Source organism: Lygodium microphyllum, chromosome 7 (genome assembly GCF_053477565.2).
Source record: "Lygodium microphyllum isolate KBCC chromosome 7, Lygodium_microphyllum_v1.1.10, whole genome shotgun sequence".
NCBI lineage: Eukaryota > Viridiplantae > Streptophyta > Polypodiopsida > Schizaeales > Lygodiaceae > Lygodium > Lygodium microphyllum.
This window is the reverse complement of record NC_141141.1, coordinates 96,228,522-96,249,113: the sequence shown is the minus strand read 5'-3', so window position 1 is coordinate 96,249,113 and position 20,592 is coordinate 96,228,522. Positions and strand designations below refer to the sequence as shown.

The 20,592-nt window shown below is 39.7% G+C and overlaps 2 protein-coding genes across 5 annotated transcripts; one reads left to right on the top strand and one right to left on the bottom strand.

Annotated features, from left to right (window-relative positions):
• The first annotated feature begins 11,166 nt into the window (after positions 1-11,166).
• LOC148033727 (uncharacterized) lies at positions 11,167-13,186 on the top strand. The gene is made up of 2 exons (XM_087681708.1): positions 11,167-12,316; positions 12,424-13,186. Exons 1-2 carry the CDS (start codon positions 11,340-11,342, stop codon positions 12,578-12,580), a joined length of 1,134 nt encoding a protein of 377 aa, XP_087537834.1. The 5' UTR covers positions 11,167-11,339; the 3' UTR covers positions 12,581-13,186.
• Positions 13,187-16,636: 3,450 nt separating this feature from the next.
• Positions 16,637-20,199, bottom strand: LOC148033726 (uncharacterized). 4 transcript variants are annotated; one of them, XR_015691359.1, is made up of 3 exons: positions 18,925-20,160; positions 18,672-18,791; positions 16,638-18,338 (listed from the first exon to the last, which is right to left on the bottom strand). XR_015691359.1 is itself a non-coding variant. In XM_087681707.1 (3 exons), coding segments are annotated over exons 1-3 (354 nt in total). In that variant the 5' UTR covers positions 19,671-20,165; the 3' UTR covers positions 16,639-18,337. The 4 variants fall into 4 exon arrangements, 2 of the variants coding, with proteins under 2 accessions (XP_087537833.1, XP_087537831.1); XM_087681707.1 differs by having other exon boundaries at positions 16,639-18,338; positions 19,438-20,165; XR_015691358.1 differs by having other exon boundaries at positions 16,637-18,791; positions 18,925-20,199.
• Positions 20,200-20,592: the final 393 nt, after the last annotated feature.

Sequence of the window (20,592 nt, the reverse complement as noted above, 5' to 3'; positions counted from 1 at the left end):
TTTCTAGCAAAATTTATGTCATGTTGAATTTCCAATTTTTGAGGAGAAAACATAGAACTAACCCTGACAACTCAAAGAGAACATGGCACTTAACAACCTTGAACGAGTTGTCTTTTGAATCCCTTGTGCAAGCTAAGGACAAGAAGAAAACCTAAGATAGGCCTATAGGGGATGGCATTTCACAACCATGCTTCTCCAAATGTAATGGTCAGAAGTAGCCAAATGCAATTAAGCATGCCCCTTCCATAAGCATCTCCTTCAACAAAAGCTAAATCAAACTCTGTTATTCTGACACGCAAGACTTACTCATCAAAAGGCAAAGCCATGGATGGTTGGAAGAACAAAGACAATCATAACCCTAAGGTGTCAAACTCTAAGGGCAAGCAAGCGGGCAAGGTGTCACTTAAGAAACTTGCATACACACCTTTTATGGATAGGAACTACTTTGCACCTATTGATGGCCTTGAGCTTCTAGAATGTGTTGAAAGTGTGATATTGAAAGGAAGAGCTTATCTCCTAAGTTCAACTTCTGCTCTTTGAATGTCCATGGCCTCATATTAGACTTAAGAAAGCAAATATTCTATGCTTTTATTAGAAGGCTCAAACCTCATGCAATTGCTTTGCAAGAGGTAAAGCTTGATGAAGAAGCCTGCAAGACTCCAACTACAAGGTTATATTATCCTTTATGTTGTTTGTACCAAGGGCAAAGGTGGAGCCATCCTACAAGATAAGGAATATAGTAGCCCTTCTCTTCATTGAAAAATAAGGGATGGCAATTGTGTTATTGTTTCCATGATGCATGGATGCCACTCATTTCTAGTTAGATCTATCTACAAGTCTAATGTGTTGACAACAAGGACCAAGCAATAGGATCTTCTAACATCTAAGCTTACTATCATGACACTTCTCCTTGCTAGAGACTAGAACATGACATGCAAAGATCAAGATAGGTTGCATGGAGGTAGAACCGTGATCACTAATGAACACAAGATGTGGGAGGACTTTACTAAAGTATGTGATTTGAAGGCCCTTAATCCTATGGCAAAACCCTATTTGTCATTTACATTGCACAATAAGCATCGAGATTCCTCATGGAGAGTGAGTAGGCTAAATAGGTTCTATGCCTTGCATGGGGCTTGGTGGATTGGAGGCATAACTAGATATCAAGTCATGCATGAGGTGATAGCTTTTGATCATCTTTTGGTTATGGTTTCCATTAAAATGATTGTTTCTAGTAAGAGTTCGAATGGCCCCCCCTCTTCATACTAAGTCTTATTTCCTTTCTAATGATACTTTTCTCAAGAATGTTTGTAGTGTTTGGATTCGAGCTAAAGATGCTCTAGCTACCCCTAACTTCAAGAGGAAAAGGTGTTTGGAAGCTATAACAGCTTGTGCCAAGGGCCATGGTAAGAATAATGCTTTCTATGGGAGGAGATTGATCAAGAATCCCACTCGAGCTGTTAACCTTGCCATCTTACCCCAATGATGTCATCACGAAGATTCTCCTCTACCATGTGGAGTTCTATTTGAAACTACAAGATTGCATAATAGTTCATGTCACTAAGTTTCAACTCTATGGCCAATGGGAGATTTTTAGCAATGGCCCTATTGATTTTTTTTACAATGCCCTTAAGCGAAAACAAAAAAGGGACACTATTTCTTGTATTGAGGATGGCAATGGGAGGCTCATCCTCACTGATGAAGTTTCCATCACAAATGCCTTTAAATAACATCTTGGAACCATAGTTGGGACTAAAACCCCCAATGTCATGAATTGCAATTAAAGGATAAATGCCTTTTTAGGAGATGTCACCTCAGCAATCCCTATGGAGGAAGCCTTGTTGCTAGAAAGACCTTTTTCGATTGAAGAACTTAAAGATGTGGTAATTAAAATGGAAGTTGGTAAGTCCACATCCTCAATGGGTTACTTGCATAACTATCCTAGTAGCTTTGGGATGTATGCTATGGGAACTTAGTGGACATGCTAAATCAACTCGAATGTTCAAGGGCTATGCATGCTTATTTCAACCAAGTGATAATCAAGCTTATTTCAAAATCATCTTCATAAACCAAGGTCTTCAATTGGAGACCTCATTTAATGTTGAATTTATCTTACAAAGTGCTTGCAAAGGTACATGTTATGAGAGTCAAGTTTTGATTGCTAGGATAGTACATCCAAGACAATAAAGATTTGTTCATGGAAGGCAAATTCATGATGTTGTTCTCAAGTGAATGTGTTCCATGGATTATGCATTGATTCATCAAGTTGACTTTGTCCTGGTTAATCTAAACTTTGACAGGGCATATGACTAAGTAAGTTGGTCATTCATAAGGATATTCTTAAGGCTAATGTTATGCTTCAATCCTATCTTCATTTGGAATGGTTAACACTATTTCAAAATGCTACCACTTTGATTAACATTAATGGAGTGATATCCATTCTCGCTTAGGAGATTTATTAGGCAAGTATGCCCTTTGGCCCCCCTCTTGTTTGCCTTGATTACTAACCCTCTTCTTCTTAAGATTGACAAAAAATTAATGGATGTTGTGATTAAGGGGTTGCCACTTCTTGACAGCTCTATTGTTTTAACACATTTTTTTGCCAATGACAATGCTTCCATTGTGGTTGGAGAGAAAGAATCTATTGAAAGTCTACTTCAATCTTATTCTAAGTTTGCACTCGTTTCAACTTTCCAAATCAATCATTCCAAGACAAAGCTGGTCTTTCTCTTGTGAAAGAAGCGTGAAGAATGGCTGTCAAACTATGGTTTCAGAGTTGAAGTAATATTGTACATAGGGCCTTCTATAGTTGTGGGCATAAGTCTTTGGTTTTACTTTAAGTTTGAGTCCAAGTTGAGCAAGTTCAATTTTGTCCCACTAACTATGTATGGTAAGGTGAGAATGATAAAAAGTATTTACACATCTACAACTATCTATCTAGGTTCTCTATTACCATTCAGTAAGCCTTCCTAGGTGCAAGTTGAGAAGCTCATTCGCTGCTTTCTTTGGTTGAGAGGTTGTAGAAAGGGGCTTCCCTGAGTTAGTTGGGAAACCTTGACTACAAACAACCTTGATGGGGGAGTAGGCCTAGAATCCTTAACAAAAAAGGCACATTGGCTTTGCTTTAAACTCATGAATAGAACGCATTTACCACATCCATGGACTATTCTTGTCAAATTTTTTATCTCTACTTCACCAATGGTTTGCCATGGCCAAATGTCAATTGGTATTATTTGCACCTTTGATTAAGATTCCCTAGTCCAACATAGTTCAACTAGTCATGGTAGCTAACTTTGAGCGACTCCAATTGGATTATTGCTATGGATAATAGAAAAGGTGACCCTTCTTAAGCAAGAGCCCTTGGATTAACCCGCATGCATACGAGCCTCCAACTTCAACAAAGGAGGCTATATTCCTCTATTCTTGCAATCCCCTAGAGGGAAGGTGCTCTCCAAGTGCAAAATAAGGAATAACTCCAAAGGATCTTTGCTCATCGTCCCAATGAGAACTTGGCAAAAATGGAGCAAAGAATGGCCTCATGCAAAAATTTCTACATGGAAAAGAAGGTTAAGAAGAATTAGAAAAGGCACACCTCCCTATAGGCTCAACTCTTTTAGATGGAGATTCTCCACTAAGAAGCTACCTATATAGTCCTCATTGGCTAGAAAGTTTCCTATTTCGTTGTTGTGTCCAATTTGCAAGATGGCTAAGGAAACTAAAAAGCACCTTCTTTGGGGATTGTATGCACTTTTCTCTAGTGTGGCATCAAATCAAATCATGGCTCAAGAAGGCTAACCTGCTTTAGCTTTGGAATGACAACTATGTTCTTTGGGGGATCAAGGGACCCTTGATGATTCCAACTAGAAATTACTTAGCTTGTTGAGTGTTGTAGCACTAAGGTTTATATGGGTAGGAAGAAATGATTTTGTTGTTGCTAGAAGGAATGCTAGCATGCTTAGGAGTAAGCATTGGATCTTAAAGTTGTTTGGTAGAAAGCTCAATATTTTGGCTTGATGCCACGTTGCATGTATGCGTGCTGCAAATTATCCACTGTATTACAAAAAAAAAAGTATATCACGCAAGAATGGCATGGATATATCATTTCACAATGTGAAGAGATTTGAGACCTTGTCTACAATGTTGAATACCTCTTCACCTAGGATTTAAGTCCTTGAAAGCTAGCAAGCCTATCTACAATATAGAATAATGTGCTTTATATTGCATTGGCATGTTGTGGTGTATAGCCCAATGAATTAGAAAACCTACCAAAACTAGTGGGCCCTTAGCTTTGCTTAAAGGTGTTGGCTATGTCAATGTAGAAAGACCAATGTTAAAGGTAGCATCACCATAACTAAGCTTCTTTGAATGAAAACTACATGTTTTGTTCAAGTGTTGTCTCTCTTTTGTGGCCTTTAGTTGACAAAATGGAAGCATGGTGTTCCTCTTCTCAAACAATGAGCATTTGACTATATGGATTGAAATCAACTTAGCCCCATGCCCTTAAGTATTAAAAGGAGCTCCCCAATATATACTTTGTAAGTGACATTTGACTACCCTTTCTCCATTGTTTTTTTGTTTTATGCTTTTCAAGTCAACAAACTTGATAACCATCACACTCAACCTTTCTTTTATGGCTCATATTCTTAGCTTTTGCAAAATAACATGGATAATGTTAAGTTTATAGCAAGAATCATAATGCCAATGTAGCCATACAAAAGGTAGCTACTCATCTTCATTGCTACATTGTATGCAAGCCCACTAGATGCTATTAATTATGAGTCCAATGAGGATTCTTACTAAAAGTTGTCTACTAAGGATAGATAACATTCTAGCTTTTTTAGGTTGGCCAAGAAGTTGCTCATCAGGTTGCATTCACCTCTACACATATGCTACAAATCAATATGTGTAATTTTACAACATAAAAGAAAACAATAAGTCCAATGTACTTGGAAAAGAGTGTAAGGAATGGTGCATGCATGTTTATCCACAAATGCAAATGGGGTATCATATTTGTATTGTTGTCTATGTGTGTGCAAGTCCTAGGTTGAAGCAAAAGAGCTATCATTTGGAACATGTATCCGAACCATTTAGGATGGCATGGTGTGTGTACACGTTTCTTGTTCATCTTAGAAAGTCAACTCCTACTTTGCATGAAACTACTTGTACTTAAAATGTTACATAAAAATCATCATTATAGATCGATCAAGATTACGACTCTAACAATGAAATTGGCCTCTCGTAGGTGCAACTAGGAAATAGAGAAGCATGTGACGTGCACGTTGATGATCCCCATTTGATTTGTCCTCTATTGCTAGCATATTGCTATTCTTGCTATTGCTACTTCCACTATTGCACCCATATTTTCTAAGTTCACCATCTCTGTTCTATGTTAGAGGAAAAGCCATGTGTAGTTTGAACATCACCTTCTTGAGTACTACCTCTTAAAGATCTAGACACATGTAAAAGCAATTCTATACAGAATAAAATCGCACTTTGAAAATTTCCAAGCCATAGCAATTCAAGATATTTAAGTATGTAAGACACCATTATGGATAGATGAAAGAGACATCAAAATATACAGCATGTGAAATTAGATATGTCTTCTCATAAATAATTATAAGCTATAACACGATAACTATGTGAGCAAATTCCAAGTTGAGACATGAAAGATATGTGAGTTTATCTATTCTTGACCTTCTTGGCATCAAAGAGAGGATAAAATATATGTTCAATTTCAAGGAAGTGACCAATTATCACCACACGCAATGAGCATGCAACTGAGCGATTAATTAGAGATTGTATCCAAGGCCTCATAGTAAATAAAGTTTATGTGTAGATTTATGTAATGGGCCTTATCATGGTAAAATATGAAGCATTGTAAAAGTCAAGAAATCCAATGTATAATGTTGCTTGCTAACTAGTAGACAAAATCCTTGATGAGTGCCAATCTTCTTACTATATGACACCCAAAAAGTAGAAATCTTTAAAGATCTTTAGATCACTACACGATGCTCCTCTTGCAAAAGTCCACCAAAACCAAAATCTATTGGGTAAGGGCATCGGCTTTCTTCACAATTCCTTTCATGTGGTAAATACATTATGAAGTTGCAATGATCATAAAGCATAATTTGTAAGCCTACCATGGAGAATGCAATGATCATATAGTTATATTATAAAACCCCCCATTTATGTCTTTCAAAAGTATAGCTGGAAGTAAAAGTGATTGTGGCCTTCCCCACAATAAGAAGATTGATGTTTTTGGCTTTCCCCATAAGAAGATTGGTACTTAAGCAATAGATACCTATGATTTAGTTCACTTCATGTCTCGACATTTTTGTAAGATAATGACTTGTTGGACAACTTTATGCCATGAGTATCTTTGTAAATTGACCATTCTTTACAAAAAAAAAAACAACAATTACATTCATCCACTTCAAGCCATTTTTAATGCTAAGGTCCCATGGCTTTAGTTAGAGCATCCTTCCTTTCATAACATCAATGTTGGGCATGAGTTGTTGATCTTTTATAGGTCACATAACCTATATATTTATGAACATAAAATGCTATGTTCCACCTTACCTAACTTTATAACAACCTCAACAAAAGCATTCCTCTATGCATGTTCCTACTTAACTCCATTCCCCATATTAAATTTATCATTGCACTTTTGAGATACTAATTTCCCTTTTATGCTCTCCTTGCATAACTTAAGCAAATCTCTTGAAATGTACATAAACAACCTTGAATTTAGGGATTAGAACTTATGGCTTTACCTTTGAAGCTTCAAAGCTTTGCTATGATAAATTAACACAATCAAAGAATCAAACTCTATAGCACTTATAGGTATTGTAAAGATAATGTGGTGCTAGATTGGAAGGCTAGACATGTTGTTACACGAGTTAAGACAAGTTACATTACATTGCATTCAAATTCATGCAAGGTTTGTAGCCTTCGTGATCATTTATTTGGCTAGTGATGGTGGTTGGTGACAAAAATGTTATACTTTTCAATCCAAAGCATGAGCATTTTTTATAAATCATGTGTAAGCTCTCTCATATTTGTAGTCCCATTCTTTTGCTATGTCATGTAAGCTCATTAACCCAAGCCAAGAAGACCATGTTAATATGTTTGCATGGAGACAAATTCACTAACATGATTTAATTTATTGTGATCTCACATTTTATCAAAAGAGATTGAATTAAGCCTAAATTACTTGTTGACATTAGGTTATTTGTTTTGCAATCTACATTAGGTACTTAAAATGTAACATTTTAGTGCCATGATAGTTGTCACACCTTTTCTTCTTTCCATTAGTTTTTTTTTTCAAGATAGTTCTCTAAAACAAGACAAATGACCACAAATTGTGTAGTCGTGCAAGCATATGTGCACGTGCACATGTGCGTCCATGCACGTGTGTGTATTTGCACATGCGCATGCACAACTACACAATTTGTGGTCATTTGTCTTGTGCGTTTGCATGTGCACTCACCGTAGGAGCTAGTTTTACTACGTGAAAAGGGGAAAACCTCATGAGATGCAATATTTAAAAATCCATGTAAATTAAACAAATAAGTAGTAAAATCAAATGAGTTATCTCAAAACATGAAGTGAGATTTAATGTCGACAACCTAAAAATAGATAAAGTACAATAGTTTAGGGTCACATGAAACAAGTAAGACAAGTCCATCATGGAGCCCCACAAGAGTGTGAGGGGAAAGGTCTTCAACTAGAATGTACAAGTTAGAAAAGAGTGGTTACCAAAGTAATGAGAAGTACAATACACTACAAATATAAAATTCTAATCATAAAATGCTAAAGCTTTTATCATCAAAATGTCAAAAAGGGGGCAAAAGTTCTCAAACTTAATGAGAGCAGGCTTAAGACTTTGTGATCTTGAGACTCTTTGATTACAAAGAGGAAAAAGGGTCCACAACTATCAATAAGGCCTATGAAAAGTTTTCACATTGGCACTAAGTTTAAGAGCTCACAACTAAGATGCTACAAGAACATTGATAGAATGATGTTGATCTTTTGTGGGGTGTAGCTTGAAATGGTGTAACATCTTACACTAGTTGTCATGAGTCTAAAGGAATCAAACTTTACAATGATCGATGTGACATACATTAAAGATAAAAGTGGTTGGAGAAATGTAGCATGGCCTCAATAATACACTGAAAACTCTATTAGAGGTGAATAGGTACTAGCTTTAATGCCCTATTTACTTAGCTACAACTCATTGGTTAGGTAGAATGACAACATCACATGGCCAATTAGCATCACTAATATTGGTACTTCACTTGGTTACTCCCTCCCCTCCCCCCCTTTGTGTGTGTGTGTGTGTGACTCTTCCCTCCTAAACAAGTGAAATGAGGTATCAATTCATGCAAGCTTCTATTGTGCCTCCAAACTAACATTAACCATAAATGTGTTTGAACCCAAACTCCAAATGCTTGTATCATGTTTTGAATATAAGAACTTATTTGTTTAGTTTAGTACTATCTGAGAGTAACTCAATTCACTCTTTTTTTTTGTACTTATTTTTGTAACAAATGTGAAAATATTGATGTTAACATATCAACCAAATTCTTATAGGCACATCTTTAGGATGCCACTAGTGAGAAATCCCAGAATTCAATCAATTACAAACATTCCTAAGCAGGCCACAACCAATCTTACAACCATAACTTTTTGGATCTTGCGCTAAGGAGGTTCTTTCTAGCTTACACCTTTTCAAGTAGTTATTATGAGCAATCCAAAGTGTCCAAGTTGCAAGTTTCCCGTTTGAGGAACGATGTTAGGCAGTTGAGAAGTGTAGTTTAAATGTGGCTCTAAGGTTAGACATCATAGTTTTTTTTTGTGGTATTCAATTGTTTGGCTCAATATGAATGAGCTACTGAAGGTAGAAAGGTGGAAAATGTAGACACATTGTTTGAATTCCATGTCCCATCCAATCTTGATTTGTTTCACAATGCACTAGCAAATCCTACATAAGTCACGTACTAGTCTAACGTGCCCATATAACATTAGACAATCATGTTACCTACCATATATAGACCATTTAAAACATAAACACTAGTTAATCACAGTAATAAGGGGTATTATATCAATGCACATGTTTAGAGAAATGGACACTAGAAAGACTTTTCTTTTTGACATTATTAGGAGTGCAACATCCCATGATAGTTGCTTACACTTGTTTAAATGTGGAAAGTCACCAAAATTAGTGTGCAAATCAATAGTTGAAACTTCCAACTCCATAAACTATAGAGTTCATGAAAGTAAAGGGAGAGGTCTCAAATAATGAACAAGTTTGCCCAACTTTCAAAATTTTTGAGACATGTGACATGTGTAGGGTTACCATTGCCTCCTTAGCATTGAGAGGGAGTAAGAAAGGTTTGTTCTACAACTTGTATTTGGTGGGTGCTAGTTGTGGTTGTACTAGTGCATCCTCTAAGTAAACTTAGCATCATGTGACATGAATTGCCTAATCCATGTGAGGCTAACTAAGCCCTTAGAGAGTTGAGCAAGTAGAGTAGATGTTACATTGCTCTTAGACTAGTTACACAATGCCATGGGAACTCAAATGGGTGCCCTTTCTAAAGGCATACATATTTTGTGCATGGCCATCCTGTAAACTTCCTTTTGTATAATTGGTAGGACAAATTTTTAACGTTAAAATGGCAAATGGGCTTGTGATCATTGAGCTTTAACAATTAGGTTCTTGCTAAAGCATACATGAGCCCTTTTTCTTGGTTGATTAGTAGGATTCATATAACATTATGAAAAACTGCATGGACAACTATAGTTATGGAAGCTCCCTTGTCTAGAAGCTATCTCGCCCAAAAGAATGAGAAAGTGGGTTAGCGGATATAGTAAATGCAATCAAGGAAGCTATTGTGAGCTTAACCCTGTGTATAAGGGGGGTTGTGCCGTATGTAAAAATAGGGTTATCATTGATTCTTTAACACCTAAGTAGATAGCCCCTACCCTTTGTGTGTAGCTTGCCTTAGCAATATCTGATCTAGATTTGGGGAGTACGGAAGGTTGTTGCATTGGTCGTGGATGGTACAATGATGTGTGGGTGAACAACCCTTCTAGTGAGAGACAAAATGTGATGCTAAAAGGGCGAGACAAAAAGGGAGGGGTGGTGATGTATCCAGAAGGATAGGTTTGAAAATAAAAAAAGGAGTTCTGATATTTGGCTATAGGTTGGGGTAGACTTAGCTAGCATTGTTGAGCACCAAAGGAAATGGGGCAAGGACAATGGAAGACAATTGAGGTGTGGAGAAACTTTAACTTTATAAGAAGGTGAAAAGTTTGATGTAGTAGCAATTCTTATGAAGCTCCAACCTAGTATGGACTGGAATCGATTATCAAGACTCTTGCTTTTTCATTTGCGAGTAAAAATCGTCTTTTTAATGATGTAAAGAGAGTATTTAGAACACCATTAAAAGGTATCATACCTTTAAGGTAGGAATCTAAGTGCATAGGAAAGGTGTAGAGTGATTAGCAATTCGAAAACTTCCCTCTTTTGCTTTGACAAAATATGCAAGGTTAAATATGAAGGATGCTAATAAGCTAAGACAAAGGTTAAACTTTATGGAGAAAAGATAAAATTTTGTTGTAATCATGAATTGAGTTGTCCTAAAATTTCATACATACATATACAAGTACACACACACACACACACACACACACATACACACACGTATATGTGTCTATGTATGTCCCTAAAATTATATATGTATGTGTGTGATTGTATCGACATATGAATTTTCTATTTACTTTTAATACGATCTTTTTTTTCCTAAAAAAGAGGAAGAAAAACTTTATACAAGCATGGGGCCCAAATGAACCCCAGTACTTGCTAAAATAGTCCTAGCGAGTGACCCGCCGCTTTAGAGGTTTTTGGGCCGTTCACGAGCAGGATGGGGCCCACCTCCTCTCTTCTTCAGACTTCTTCTGCTTCAATCCATTGGACCATGGGGCCCGCTCTCTCTCTCATGCTGATGATGAAATAACCATGGCCCACCGGCATGTCACGACAACAGACCAGACGGCCGGCGTTTGTGCTAACGGCAAGTTGACGGGGCATCGACGCTAAGTAGATTCAGACCGGGCTGAATGAAAACGTTGTAATGATAAATATAAGCTTGTGTTGTGCGATCATTTGCGCTGCCACCTACAAAGCGTCCAAGTGAAGCCCCCGACTCGCCACAAAAGAAAGAAGGCGCTCGCTCTCTCTCTCTCTCTCTCTCTTCCTCTGTGTCTGTCGGTGTGCGTCTCTGTGTTTTTGTGCCTGTGTATCGAGAACGGATCATCACCAGGCGCTAGGAGCCATGCTGGGAAAGCGCCCCCGCCCCCTGCTCCGCACCTCCAGCAGGCCCCAGCTCCCCCCCTGCCCCTGCCCCTACCCCGGCTCTGGCTGCCCAGACCACCCTGATCATCGCAGCAGCAATCTGGAGCCCTGTCTTGAGTCGCCGCCACTGCCTCCGCTGCCACTCCCTTTCACCCCCAGTAACCTCCCTCCTCCATCGGTAAGCACCAAACCTAAGTTTCTCATTCCTGCATTCGGGGCTCCCCCCCCTCGCCATGTTGTAATCGGCTTCAACCTAGCCGCTGTCGATAGCAAGCAAGGCGGCGATGCTTGCGACAGCCCTAGGTCTGTCCTTGATCCTGTTGATTCCTCGTTGGCAGCCCATGGCCCGGGCATGGCCAAGGTTGGGTCACAGGAGAAGCAGGGTGCCAAGTCTCCACGGTCCGCATTGGAAGGCCTTCTTACCAGCCCCCGCTCTCCCTGGGGCAGGAATGCAAATCAAGGTGTTGGCCTTGCCATCGTTGCAGCCATCAAAGCAGAGGAAGAGGAGGCCAAAGGGCGTGCTCCTGGTGCCGGTACATGCAACCTGGGACACCAGGTAGTGGCTGCCTCAAAATGTAGCGAGAGTGTGGAACGGCCTCCCAGTCGAAGCCAGCCGATCACTATCGTGAATCCTAAACCCAATGCATGGAAGCAAAAGCAGAGTGCTGTACTGCTGGATGATGAGTCTGATGACGAGGAAGATGGGGAGGCAGAGGCTGAAGCTGGATCTGCAGCACTTCCATGGAGCCGCCATGGCTGCCGAAGCTTCACCTCAAGTGGGAGCTGTCGCCTTGAGCCTCGGCACCAGGAAGCTGAAGTGCGCCAATCAATCTTTTGTGCTGCCTCTCCAGTGTCCAGCCTCTGTGGTGAGGCAGGTTTCCCTGGGGCAGACTTCCTCCACTCCTGCTTTCTCTGCAGACGAGTCCTAGCTCAGGGGAAAGATATTTTCATGTACAGGTAAGCTTTGCATGTAAGATTGTGCAGTAGGTTATGTGCTGGTCCTTCAAGCCTCTGCATTTTCATCTCCTGGGCTGTAAGGATCTCACTAGGCTTGCTTCTTGCAGAGGTGATCGTGCCTTCTGCTCTCCGGAATGCCGTTATCATCAAATTGTGCTAGATGAGCGCAAGGACAGATGTACATCTGCAGCCAATTGCTATGCCGGACCCTCCAGCCAGCACAACAGGCTGCAGGCTGCTGCAGCCACTGCTGCTGCAGCATAGTTTTTGTACATGTGTACAGATGGACTATGGAATAAAACCTCAGGAATGAGTGACAACAAATTGTCTGGTCCTTTGAGCAATACAGTATGTAGTCATAAGCGGTACACTGCATACTCAGTTTTGGGCAAATACAGAACCGTTTAAATGAACGGATATTTCCTGCGGTCACCTTCCTTCTCTGTAAGATCTGGCATACTCGCAGTATCTGCAGAGTCTTTGAGGATGGCCTAGGGGGAGGAGTTGAGCATCTCGTATATGTGGGGCTGTGGGCTTCCAGTTTTGTATCTTAGTGAAGGAGAGACCTGTCAATACTTTCTTTCTCTGGCGGCTCTTTGTAAGATCAAAGTTTGTGGCATCCCATGGTCCTGTCATAGAGAGGGGGATTGTGGATCCCACAGAGAGTAAGCCTGGGCTTCCGATTTTGTAATCTGAAAAAAAGAGAGAGGTTAAGTGAATATTGCTGCAGTAATATTGCACTAATCTTGAGGTAGTTAGTTGTATGATACAAAATATGACACCAGCGGTGGAGTGTCTGAACAGTTCGAACTTTCATGGTTCAAAGGAAAGGCTTTGACCTGGATATATAATCATTCACATTTTCATCAACAGTGTCTCAAAGAGTTATTTCAAGGAATTGTACAGGATTGATTTGTTGCAATTTGTAGAGTCTTGACATAGTTGGATTTGTTATGGTCCATAGAAATAGTTGGACCTGAATACTATGTTTTATAATCTTGGGGTTACTGATTTACAATCTTTTACAAATTTATGTGTAACCAGTTATAGCTGACGAGCCTTTTCTTGTGTTTTACGATCTAAGTTATGTTTTCTTTTTGGTATTTAATAAGTTCTGTACTAGTTTCACGAGTGTGCCCCTTGTATGTTTACGATCCAAGTAGTGTTTGATTTATGCTGTTTGAGTTAAGTTTTGTACTGGTTTTGAGGAACTCTTGTTCTGGGGATCAAGTGAATCACATCATAAATGTCACCTTTTACACCTTCTGGGGATCCATCTTGGTCTGGACAGTGCCCATGTTGCAGGCAATTCTCACGTAATCATTTCCTAAGTTCATTCAAGAAACTGGATGTTGGCACCTCATTTTTGTATTACCATAATGCAAGTTAGTGAGTTTTAAGGCGGCTGTTCTACTAGCGCAGCTTTGTTCATCTTCAGGTCTATAAGTGTGGTTAAATTTAGATACCGTAATCTGGCGTTTTACTATTTTGGGATCCATCTTAGTTATGACAGTGCCCATCATGTGTGGAATGTCAGGGTGAACAACTTGGAAGTTTGTTAAAGAAACTTGGTGTTGGCTCCCTCCCTTCTTCTTACCATAACCCTGAGTGAGTCCCTGTCCTGTTTGTGCAGTTTTCCTCCTTTGCAAGTGCACGTGAAGAGTGGTTAAAATTAGATTGCATGGCTTCTTTGGGATCCATCTCATTTAGGACAGTATATTAATCTTGAGGGGGGATGTCATGGTAGTTTGTCAAGTGTAGGTATTGCAGTTACGTAACTCTACAATTTAAGCCCAGCTGGAAGAGAGAGGCCAAATTAAGAGTTGAGAAGCTAAATTGAGGAGAGAGGTGACTGTTGGCAGCCAAAAATGGAGAGAGAAGCCTGACTATTACCAACCAGTAGATGCCATCCGTCGACTACTGAAAGTCAATGGACTTCATCGAGCGGGGTATGGTCTGGTTGATTGCACTGGCAGTGGACCTTGTAAGTTCTCCGAAGTCAAAGTTCTCATAGACACGCACATATAAAACCACCTGCTCAGTGGACTTGCTCAGCTCCACAGACTTTAGGTGTGTCACGGGTCGAAGGAAGTTGATGTAGGCTCCCTTTTTTAATTATACCCTGACACAGTATAATAAGTTTCCTTGTAAGGCACCTGTTCTACTCTTAATTTTCTTGTCTTGCAGCTAGCAATTCCAATTTCAGGATGGTGTTGCCAGCCAGTGCCTTTCCTTTTGATGACGTGTGCCAGGCGGTTTGGGTTTCTTCTTTGCACTTGTATAGGTTTCTTCTAGTTAGTGTTATATGCTTGCTGCTAGGTTTCATTTTCACCATGAACCTTGCCCTTGTAAAACTCGATAAGGGCTGTGTCAGTTTGTGTCTCTTTTGGTATTTATTGTGTGGTTTGGTTGCTGTTCCTATGAAGTTTGTGCAGGTTCTTTAGTGGACTTTATTAAGAGTCAGCAAAGTTACTGCTTTGATTAGTTTGCCTACTGCTTTGTTTTAGCTGAAGCCAGCCTTGGAATTGATGGGGCTAGGGTTTGGGTATTCTGTTTGAAACTCAGTTGTCCTGTCTGGCAGGTTTGAAGGTTGCTCTTTTTGGGTTTGAGGGGCTTGTACCTTTGATTATCGTGCTGGTTTGAAAGACATGTTCTGGATGGAAAGGCTTGCTTTGTGCTTTCGGGAACACTTGTTTTAGAGGTTTATGAAGCAACATGCTGGATGGGGAATGGTGCTCGGGGCTGGAGAAAGCTGTCCAACTAGTTCTTTCAGCCAGCTGCATTTTGATACGCCTCCAGTCCTATTGTTGGGCTTTGTGGGTTGGATTATGAAGCAACATGCTGGATGGGGAATGGTGCTTGGGGCTGGAGAAAGCTGTGTCCCACTAGTTCTTTCAGCCAGCTGCATTTTGATACGTCTCGAGTCCTATTGTTGGGCTTTGTGGGTTGGATTGCTGTCAGTGTTATTGAGAAGGGCTGCGATTGTTGAGGGTTTGACACATCCCATTATGACTCTGCTCATACCTTCCCTTTCATAGAAAACAAGAAAGGCTTGCATTAGAAGAACTGTCAGATGGCCTTTTGATTGAGAAGTGAATGTGGGGGCATATCAGTATTGTCTTTGACTCTCGAGTGGCATTGTGTGTTCCATCACTACTTTTGTGGCAACTTTTAATAACCAGAGTTTGCCTTCACCAGGCTATAACTTACGTTACACTTCTTCATTGCAACATTTCAAGGTGGTCCTATCTTTGAGAAATGTAAAAATCTGTTTCATGCTTGCTACTTCCACAATAACCAATGGTGGGTTGGTTGGTGTAGCAGGTTGCATCTAAGCGTAACTTTGAATTGACATGGATTGATAAAATATAGGACACTATGGAGAATTTCATACAGATTTTTCATGCAGAGGAAAGTTTGCGCATAATGCCTAGTGGATATCTGGACATATCTTGTCATTTTGATGTTTCTACAAGGTTTTGACTGTTTTGCATATGAGCACTTGACATTGTTCTTGCATGTATTTAAGGAGCCAATAGCGTCATCTAAAAATCCTCTTTTCCCTCCCCCCTCTCTCTCTCATATTCTTTGTCCCTCTCTTTCCTTTTCTCCCCCCTCTTTTCGCTCCCTTCTCTCTCCCCGTGTTTTCCTTTGCATGTCTCTCTTCTTTTCCCTTTCTTTCCTCTCTTTTTTGTTTTGTTCTATTCTCTCCCACTTTTTCCTTCTCTCTTTGCTCTCTCTCTCTCTCTCTCTTTCCGGTCCACAAAAAAGTGTAGTGAGACTTAGGGACGTGTTTTAAGGGTTTCCAAAATCCAAAATTGAAAAAAATTTACATGGCTCAATTGTTTCTGTCACCAAGCTAATATGTAATATGAAAAAAATTGTATCATAATTTAGAAGTGGCTAAAAAGCTGCATCATTTTGTAAAGTTGCCATTAAAGGGAGGTGGGGTGCATTTTGCTTTTGGTGAGTGCGTGTTTATTAGCCCTTTGTAGTGTAGGAAAAAACCTTGTACAAATAGCCCACTAAGCCTTGTAAATATTGCACTAACTAAACTTATGGAATGATTGTAAATAGGGGGGTAGTGCTATTGTAGGAACTTTTTTTCATTACGATCAATTAGACTTGGTGAATTAGTTTTATCTCCTATTTTTTGTCAATTATGATATGTTAATACAATTATAGGCTATGGTTTCTACCTAAATCTAACCAAACAATTGGAAATGAAATAATCTAATCGTTAGAAAATGATGAGACAGGAAGCCGTATTCTAAATTGCATTAATTTATGAAAACAAACAAAAATAAGAAATGTAACTAACTCACCAAGTATGATTGATCATAATTACAAATGGTTTCTACAATAGCACTCTCCCCCTTATTTATAGTCATTTCGCAAGTCTAGTTAGTGCAATATTTACAAGGCTTAGTGCATGCTATTTTTAGAAGGTTTTTTCCTACATTACAAGCCATCCCTTCTCAGAGAAGCTTTGTCCTCAAAGCTTGAAAGATGGGAAAGAATACAATGGATAGAACTTGGAAACCATAGTGTTGAAGATCTCGCAGGGGACTAGTACAAAGGATTGCAGTGAGTTTCTTGCATGTTGTCATAACAGGGTTGTCATGGAAAAAGAGCCATAACTCTTGATAGGCAACTCCAAATTGAACAAATAAGATGTCATATCAAAGTATATATTGAAGGGTATCAATCCAACCATGAAAACCTGACTGTGATAGAGGAAACCTAGTCTTCAACCTTCTTGCCATATAAAGCATGAAAAAACTGTGAAGACACAAAATCTTGGACGTGGAATGCCTTCCTACATGTTGAATGTTCATAAAAGAAAGCTTCCTGGTCAAAGGGAATCCCAACCTTGCATTGGTCTATCCTATATAAGTATGCTGCCCAAACTCCTTGGGATATGGCTCAAAAGAAGTAGAATGATGTGCATTCATATAGGACTCCTCATAAGAACCATTATGGTTAGCAACTTGATGCTGTCCAAACTCAACTAAGTTTATATATATATAACCACTAACTTGCTGTCCATAAGAGCCATGATGCTGAGTAAACACATCCTCATAAACATGATCATTAACATAATGCTCGCAGTAGCTATGTTGCTGTTCGAACTCACAAGAGTGTTGCCCATAATCTTGACAAAGTTCATAGCATGCATGTTACCCAAAACAATAGCCATCTTGAGCATAATCACCAAGTTATTGTACATTTGAGCATTGACCACCATCATAACAAGGCGCATAGCATACATATTTTCCAAAACCATGATCATCATAGCCTACACACGCTTCGTCATTTGGATGGTAAGCGGAGTTTTCCAAGGATCTTTATCATGAAGGAAGTAGCGAAATCATAAGCTAGTGGCACAAGGTTCTGCCTTGGAGCCTGATTAGGGACCTGGCTCAAAAAACAAAAACAAAAACTCTTCATGATGCTATCCATCTGGTGAGGGTATACAAGAAAATTGTCCACAAGAGTATGCATGGGATGTAATTCCATGTGGGTGTTGCCCAAATGAAGATGATGCACAAGAAAATCCATCATATGATTGCCCATATGTACCACTGTATGGTTGCTGCTGCCCACAATAGTACCGTTGATAGTCATGGGTAAGGAACTCACTGGAAGTTGAATTAAAAACATGAGGGTCTAATTTTTGAATGGACTGATCAGCAAATGAGGTAGCCAAAGTAGTCGAATCGTCATCTTGTGGAAGGTAGCCAAAGCAATCAAATTGTCAAACTTTGACTTCATCATATGGCCAAAATTATCAACCACTTCCTTTGGTTGCCTCATGTCCCTGGCAGTCATACTGTCCCCCATTTTCTTGAGCCTTCAAATTATTGGTTTGACTAGGTCGAAATTGCCATTGTCACACAGCTCAATCCATAGATCAATAGTAGTAAACAGGAAGCATACCTGGCTTCCAATGCATTGCCAAATGGATGCACTCTGGCGTGATCAACCTTGAATTTGCGTTGTATAGTGATCAATCCTGAGTCTGTACTATACAATGATCACTCCTTGATGAGCATTTGTTAGATTTTAATTGAATTATACATAATCTGGCATGAAACATGGATTTTGTTATAAATGGTGTAGTGATGCACAATAGAAGACACCTATTTCATTGACAAACTTCAACTGGCAGCTAAAAAGATGTTGCAAATCCTGTGTACATGTGTTTCACAGCACTTTTTAGTGGCTTAAAATGCGCCAGGTTTGCCTTACTATTGAAACAAAGAATAAGCTGCACATCAGAGCAATTTGCTCAAATATCAATTTGCTGGTGTTGATAGGTAAAGGCTACAGACAATTAGGTTAGCCAGTATACCAAATATGCATTCTCCAAAGTTGGTTCCAGGGTGTTGGAGCAACATTGGAAGAAGGTACTATACTGCAAAGCATTACTTGAAGGTTCTCTCCCAGTGCCCATTTCCTGCAGCAGTAAAATCTGGGAGAAGGCAAACAATGTCTTTAGCAAGCTGACCTTTCCTGTTTGATTATCTGCAAAGTTTGAGAAGACAAAAAACGATGTGCTCTATGCCAACTATGGTGAAACCCTTAATTTTGGGATGGCATTACACCTATTGAACTTGCATCTGCTCTGTGATTGCTAATATTACAGATAGATGTCCCAATCTAAGCTCCAAAGTCGCTAGTGTATCTGGATCTTTTGCACCTTTGTTGAGTGCTTCAACCAAAATAGTCTGAAGCATCTTCATGGTAGTTGCAAGTTTCTTAAAGCCCGCAGACTTTAAGCAAAGCCTTCCTTTTCTTCATAGAATGCACAAGCAACCCCTGAGAATTCTATGGCCTATCTTTGCAAGTCATCGGTCGGCCGATAAAAGCTTTTCCTCATCCAAGATATGATCAACCCATCCAAGATATGATGGAAACGAGAGATATAACCCTCAGATTGGGGCTAAATCAAACTAGAGCTTAGCTTATGGAGAAAGGGAACACATCACAAAGACTTGAAGACCATGGTTTAGAAGAAGAGGATGAAGATGCCAAGATGTAACAATAGATCGGAGAAAACACAGGCTGTTTGCTACATTGGAGCTAGCCAAGCACATAAGATTTGCATGCAACCTTGCCTGATTCTTAATGCAGACATATTTGCCTCAGCAGCAGGAGTCTCAATGGCTCCAACAGCCTCTGAAATGGGAAAAAAGGACAAAGGCACTCTCTTCAAGCACTCCAGCATAAGCCTGTTGGCCTCTTTGGCATGCCACAGGGATGGTCCACAGATTCCACCAAAAGGCCGCCTCCGCGATGTGCGATACGTGGAAGGCAGCTTCTTCAACACCAATTCGACCATACTGGTCATGCTTCCATTTATGTGTTGTTCTTAGATAGCCATTCCTAAGTCATCAAGCTCGAATACCCTGGATCTCTGCGCTGACGCTCCAACCTGTGTTGTGTGATTCACGGGACTGTATGGCAGCAAATACGGTCGGATACCGATTGCTCCTTTCGACAGTTTTCTCAGGAACAGCTTCCCTCTTCAAAATGTTATTTTGAAACTTTTACCAGCCATTAAGCTCCTTAATCCATGCCTCGAAAGATTAGAAGCTATAGCTCCCACAATATCACGCTGTGAACAGCATACCTCCTCTGATCCCATCACCACCATCATCACCAAGGGTGTAGTATCACCATTGCTGCAGCAATGGACGACTTTGAGAAGGCTAGCATGTACAGCTGTGCTGTAGTAGGAACTTTTGGTATTACGATCAATTAGACTTGGTGAGTTAGTTCCATTTTCCTTTTCTTGTCCATTTTCATAGGTTAATACAGCTTAGGATATGGCTTCCAACCATTTTCTTGCAGTCAGATAAATTCATTTTCAACCATCTAGTTAGATTTAGGCAGGCCTTCATTTCATTGGTGTCTGAGCAATAGTTTAGGTCCAACCAGTAGATCACTTTTAAGCTTTAGATATGGTCTCAATGGTTAGGACAGGTAATTGCAATTACAATCTTGGTTGATGTGTCTAGTTTGGCTAGGGCAGACTTCTACAGTTAACCATGGTTACATTTGGAGCCATTGAAAGCATTTCTTGGCAAAAATGGTAGTGGCTTCACAAGTTTAGCATGTTGTGGTCTTCTTGGAGCTTATTTTAGTCATGTTTAGACCAAAATGGAGAAGCTAGGCTTTAGTAGAAGCTAAAGTTACAACTACTTTTCAAGGAATACGGATTACTTCTCCTCCAAGTCATTTCTCTTCTTCCATGGAGGATGCTAGTCCTT

Coding starts and splice junctions, on each gene's coding strand:
- LOC148033727 (XM_087681708.1), top strand. CDS start 11,340: ATGCTGGGAAAGCGCCCCCGCCCCCTGCTCCGCACCTCCAGCAGGCCC. Junction 12,317..12,423: donor AAAGATATTTTCATGTACAG/GTAAGCTTTGCA, acceptor TGCTTCTTGCAG/AGGTGATCGTGCCTTCTGCT.
- LOC148033726 (XM_087681705.1), bottom strand. CDS start 19,670: ATGACCAGTATGGTCGAATTGGTGTTGAAGAAGCTGCCTTCCACGTAT. Junction 18,792..19,437: donor ATGTCTGCATTAAGAATCAG/GCAAGGTTGCAT, acceptor GCCTTCTCCCAG/ATTTTACTGCTGCAGGAAAT.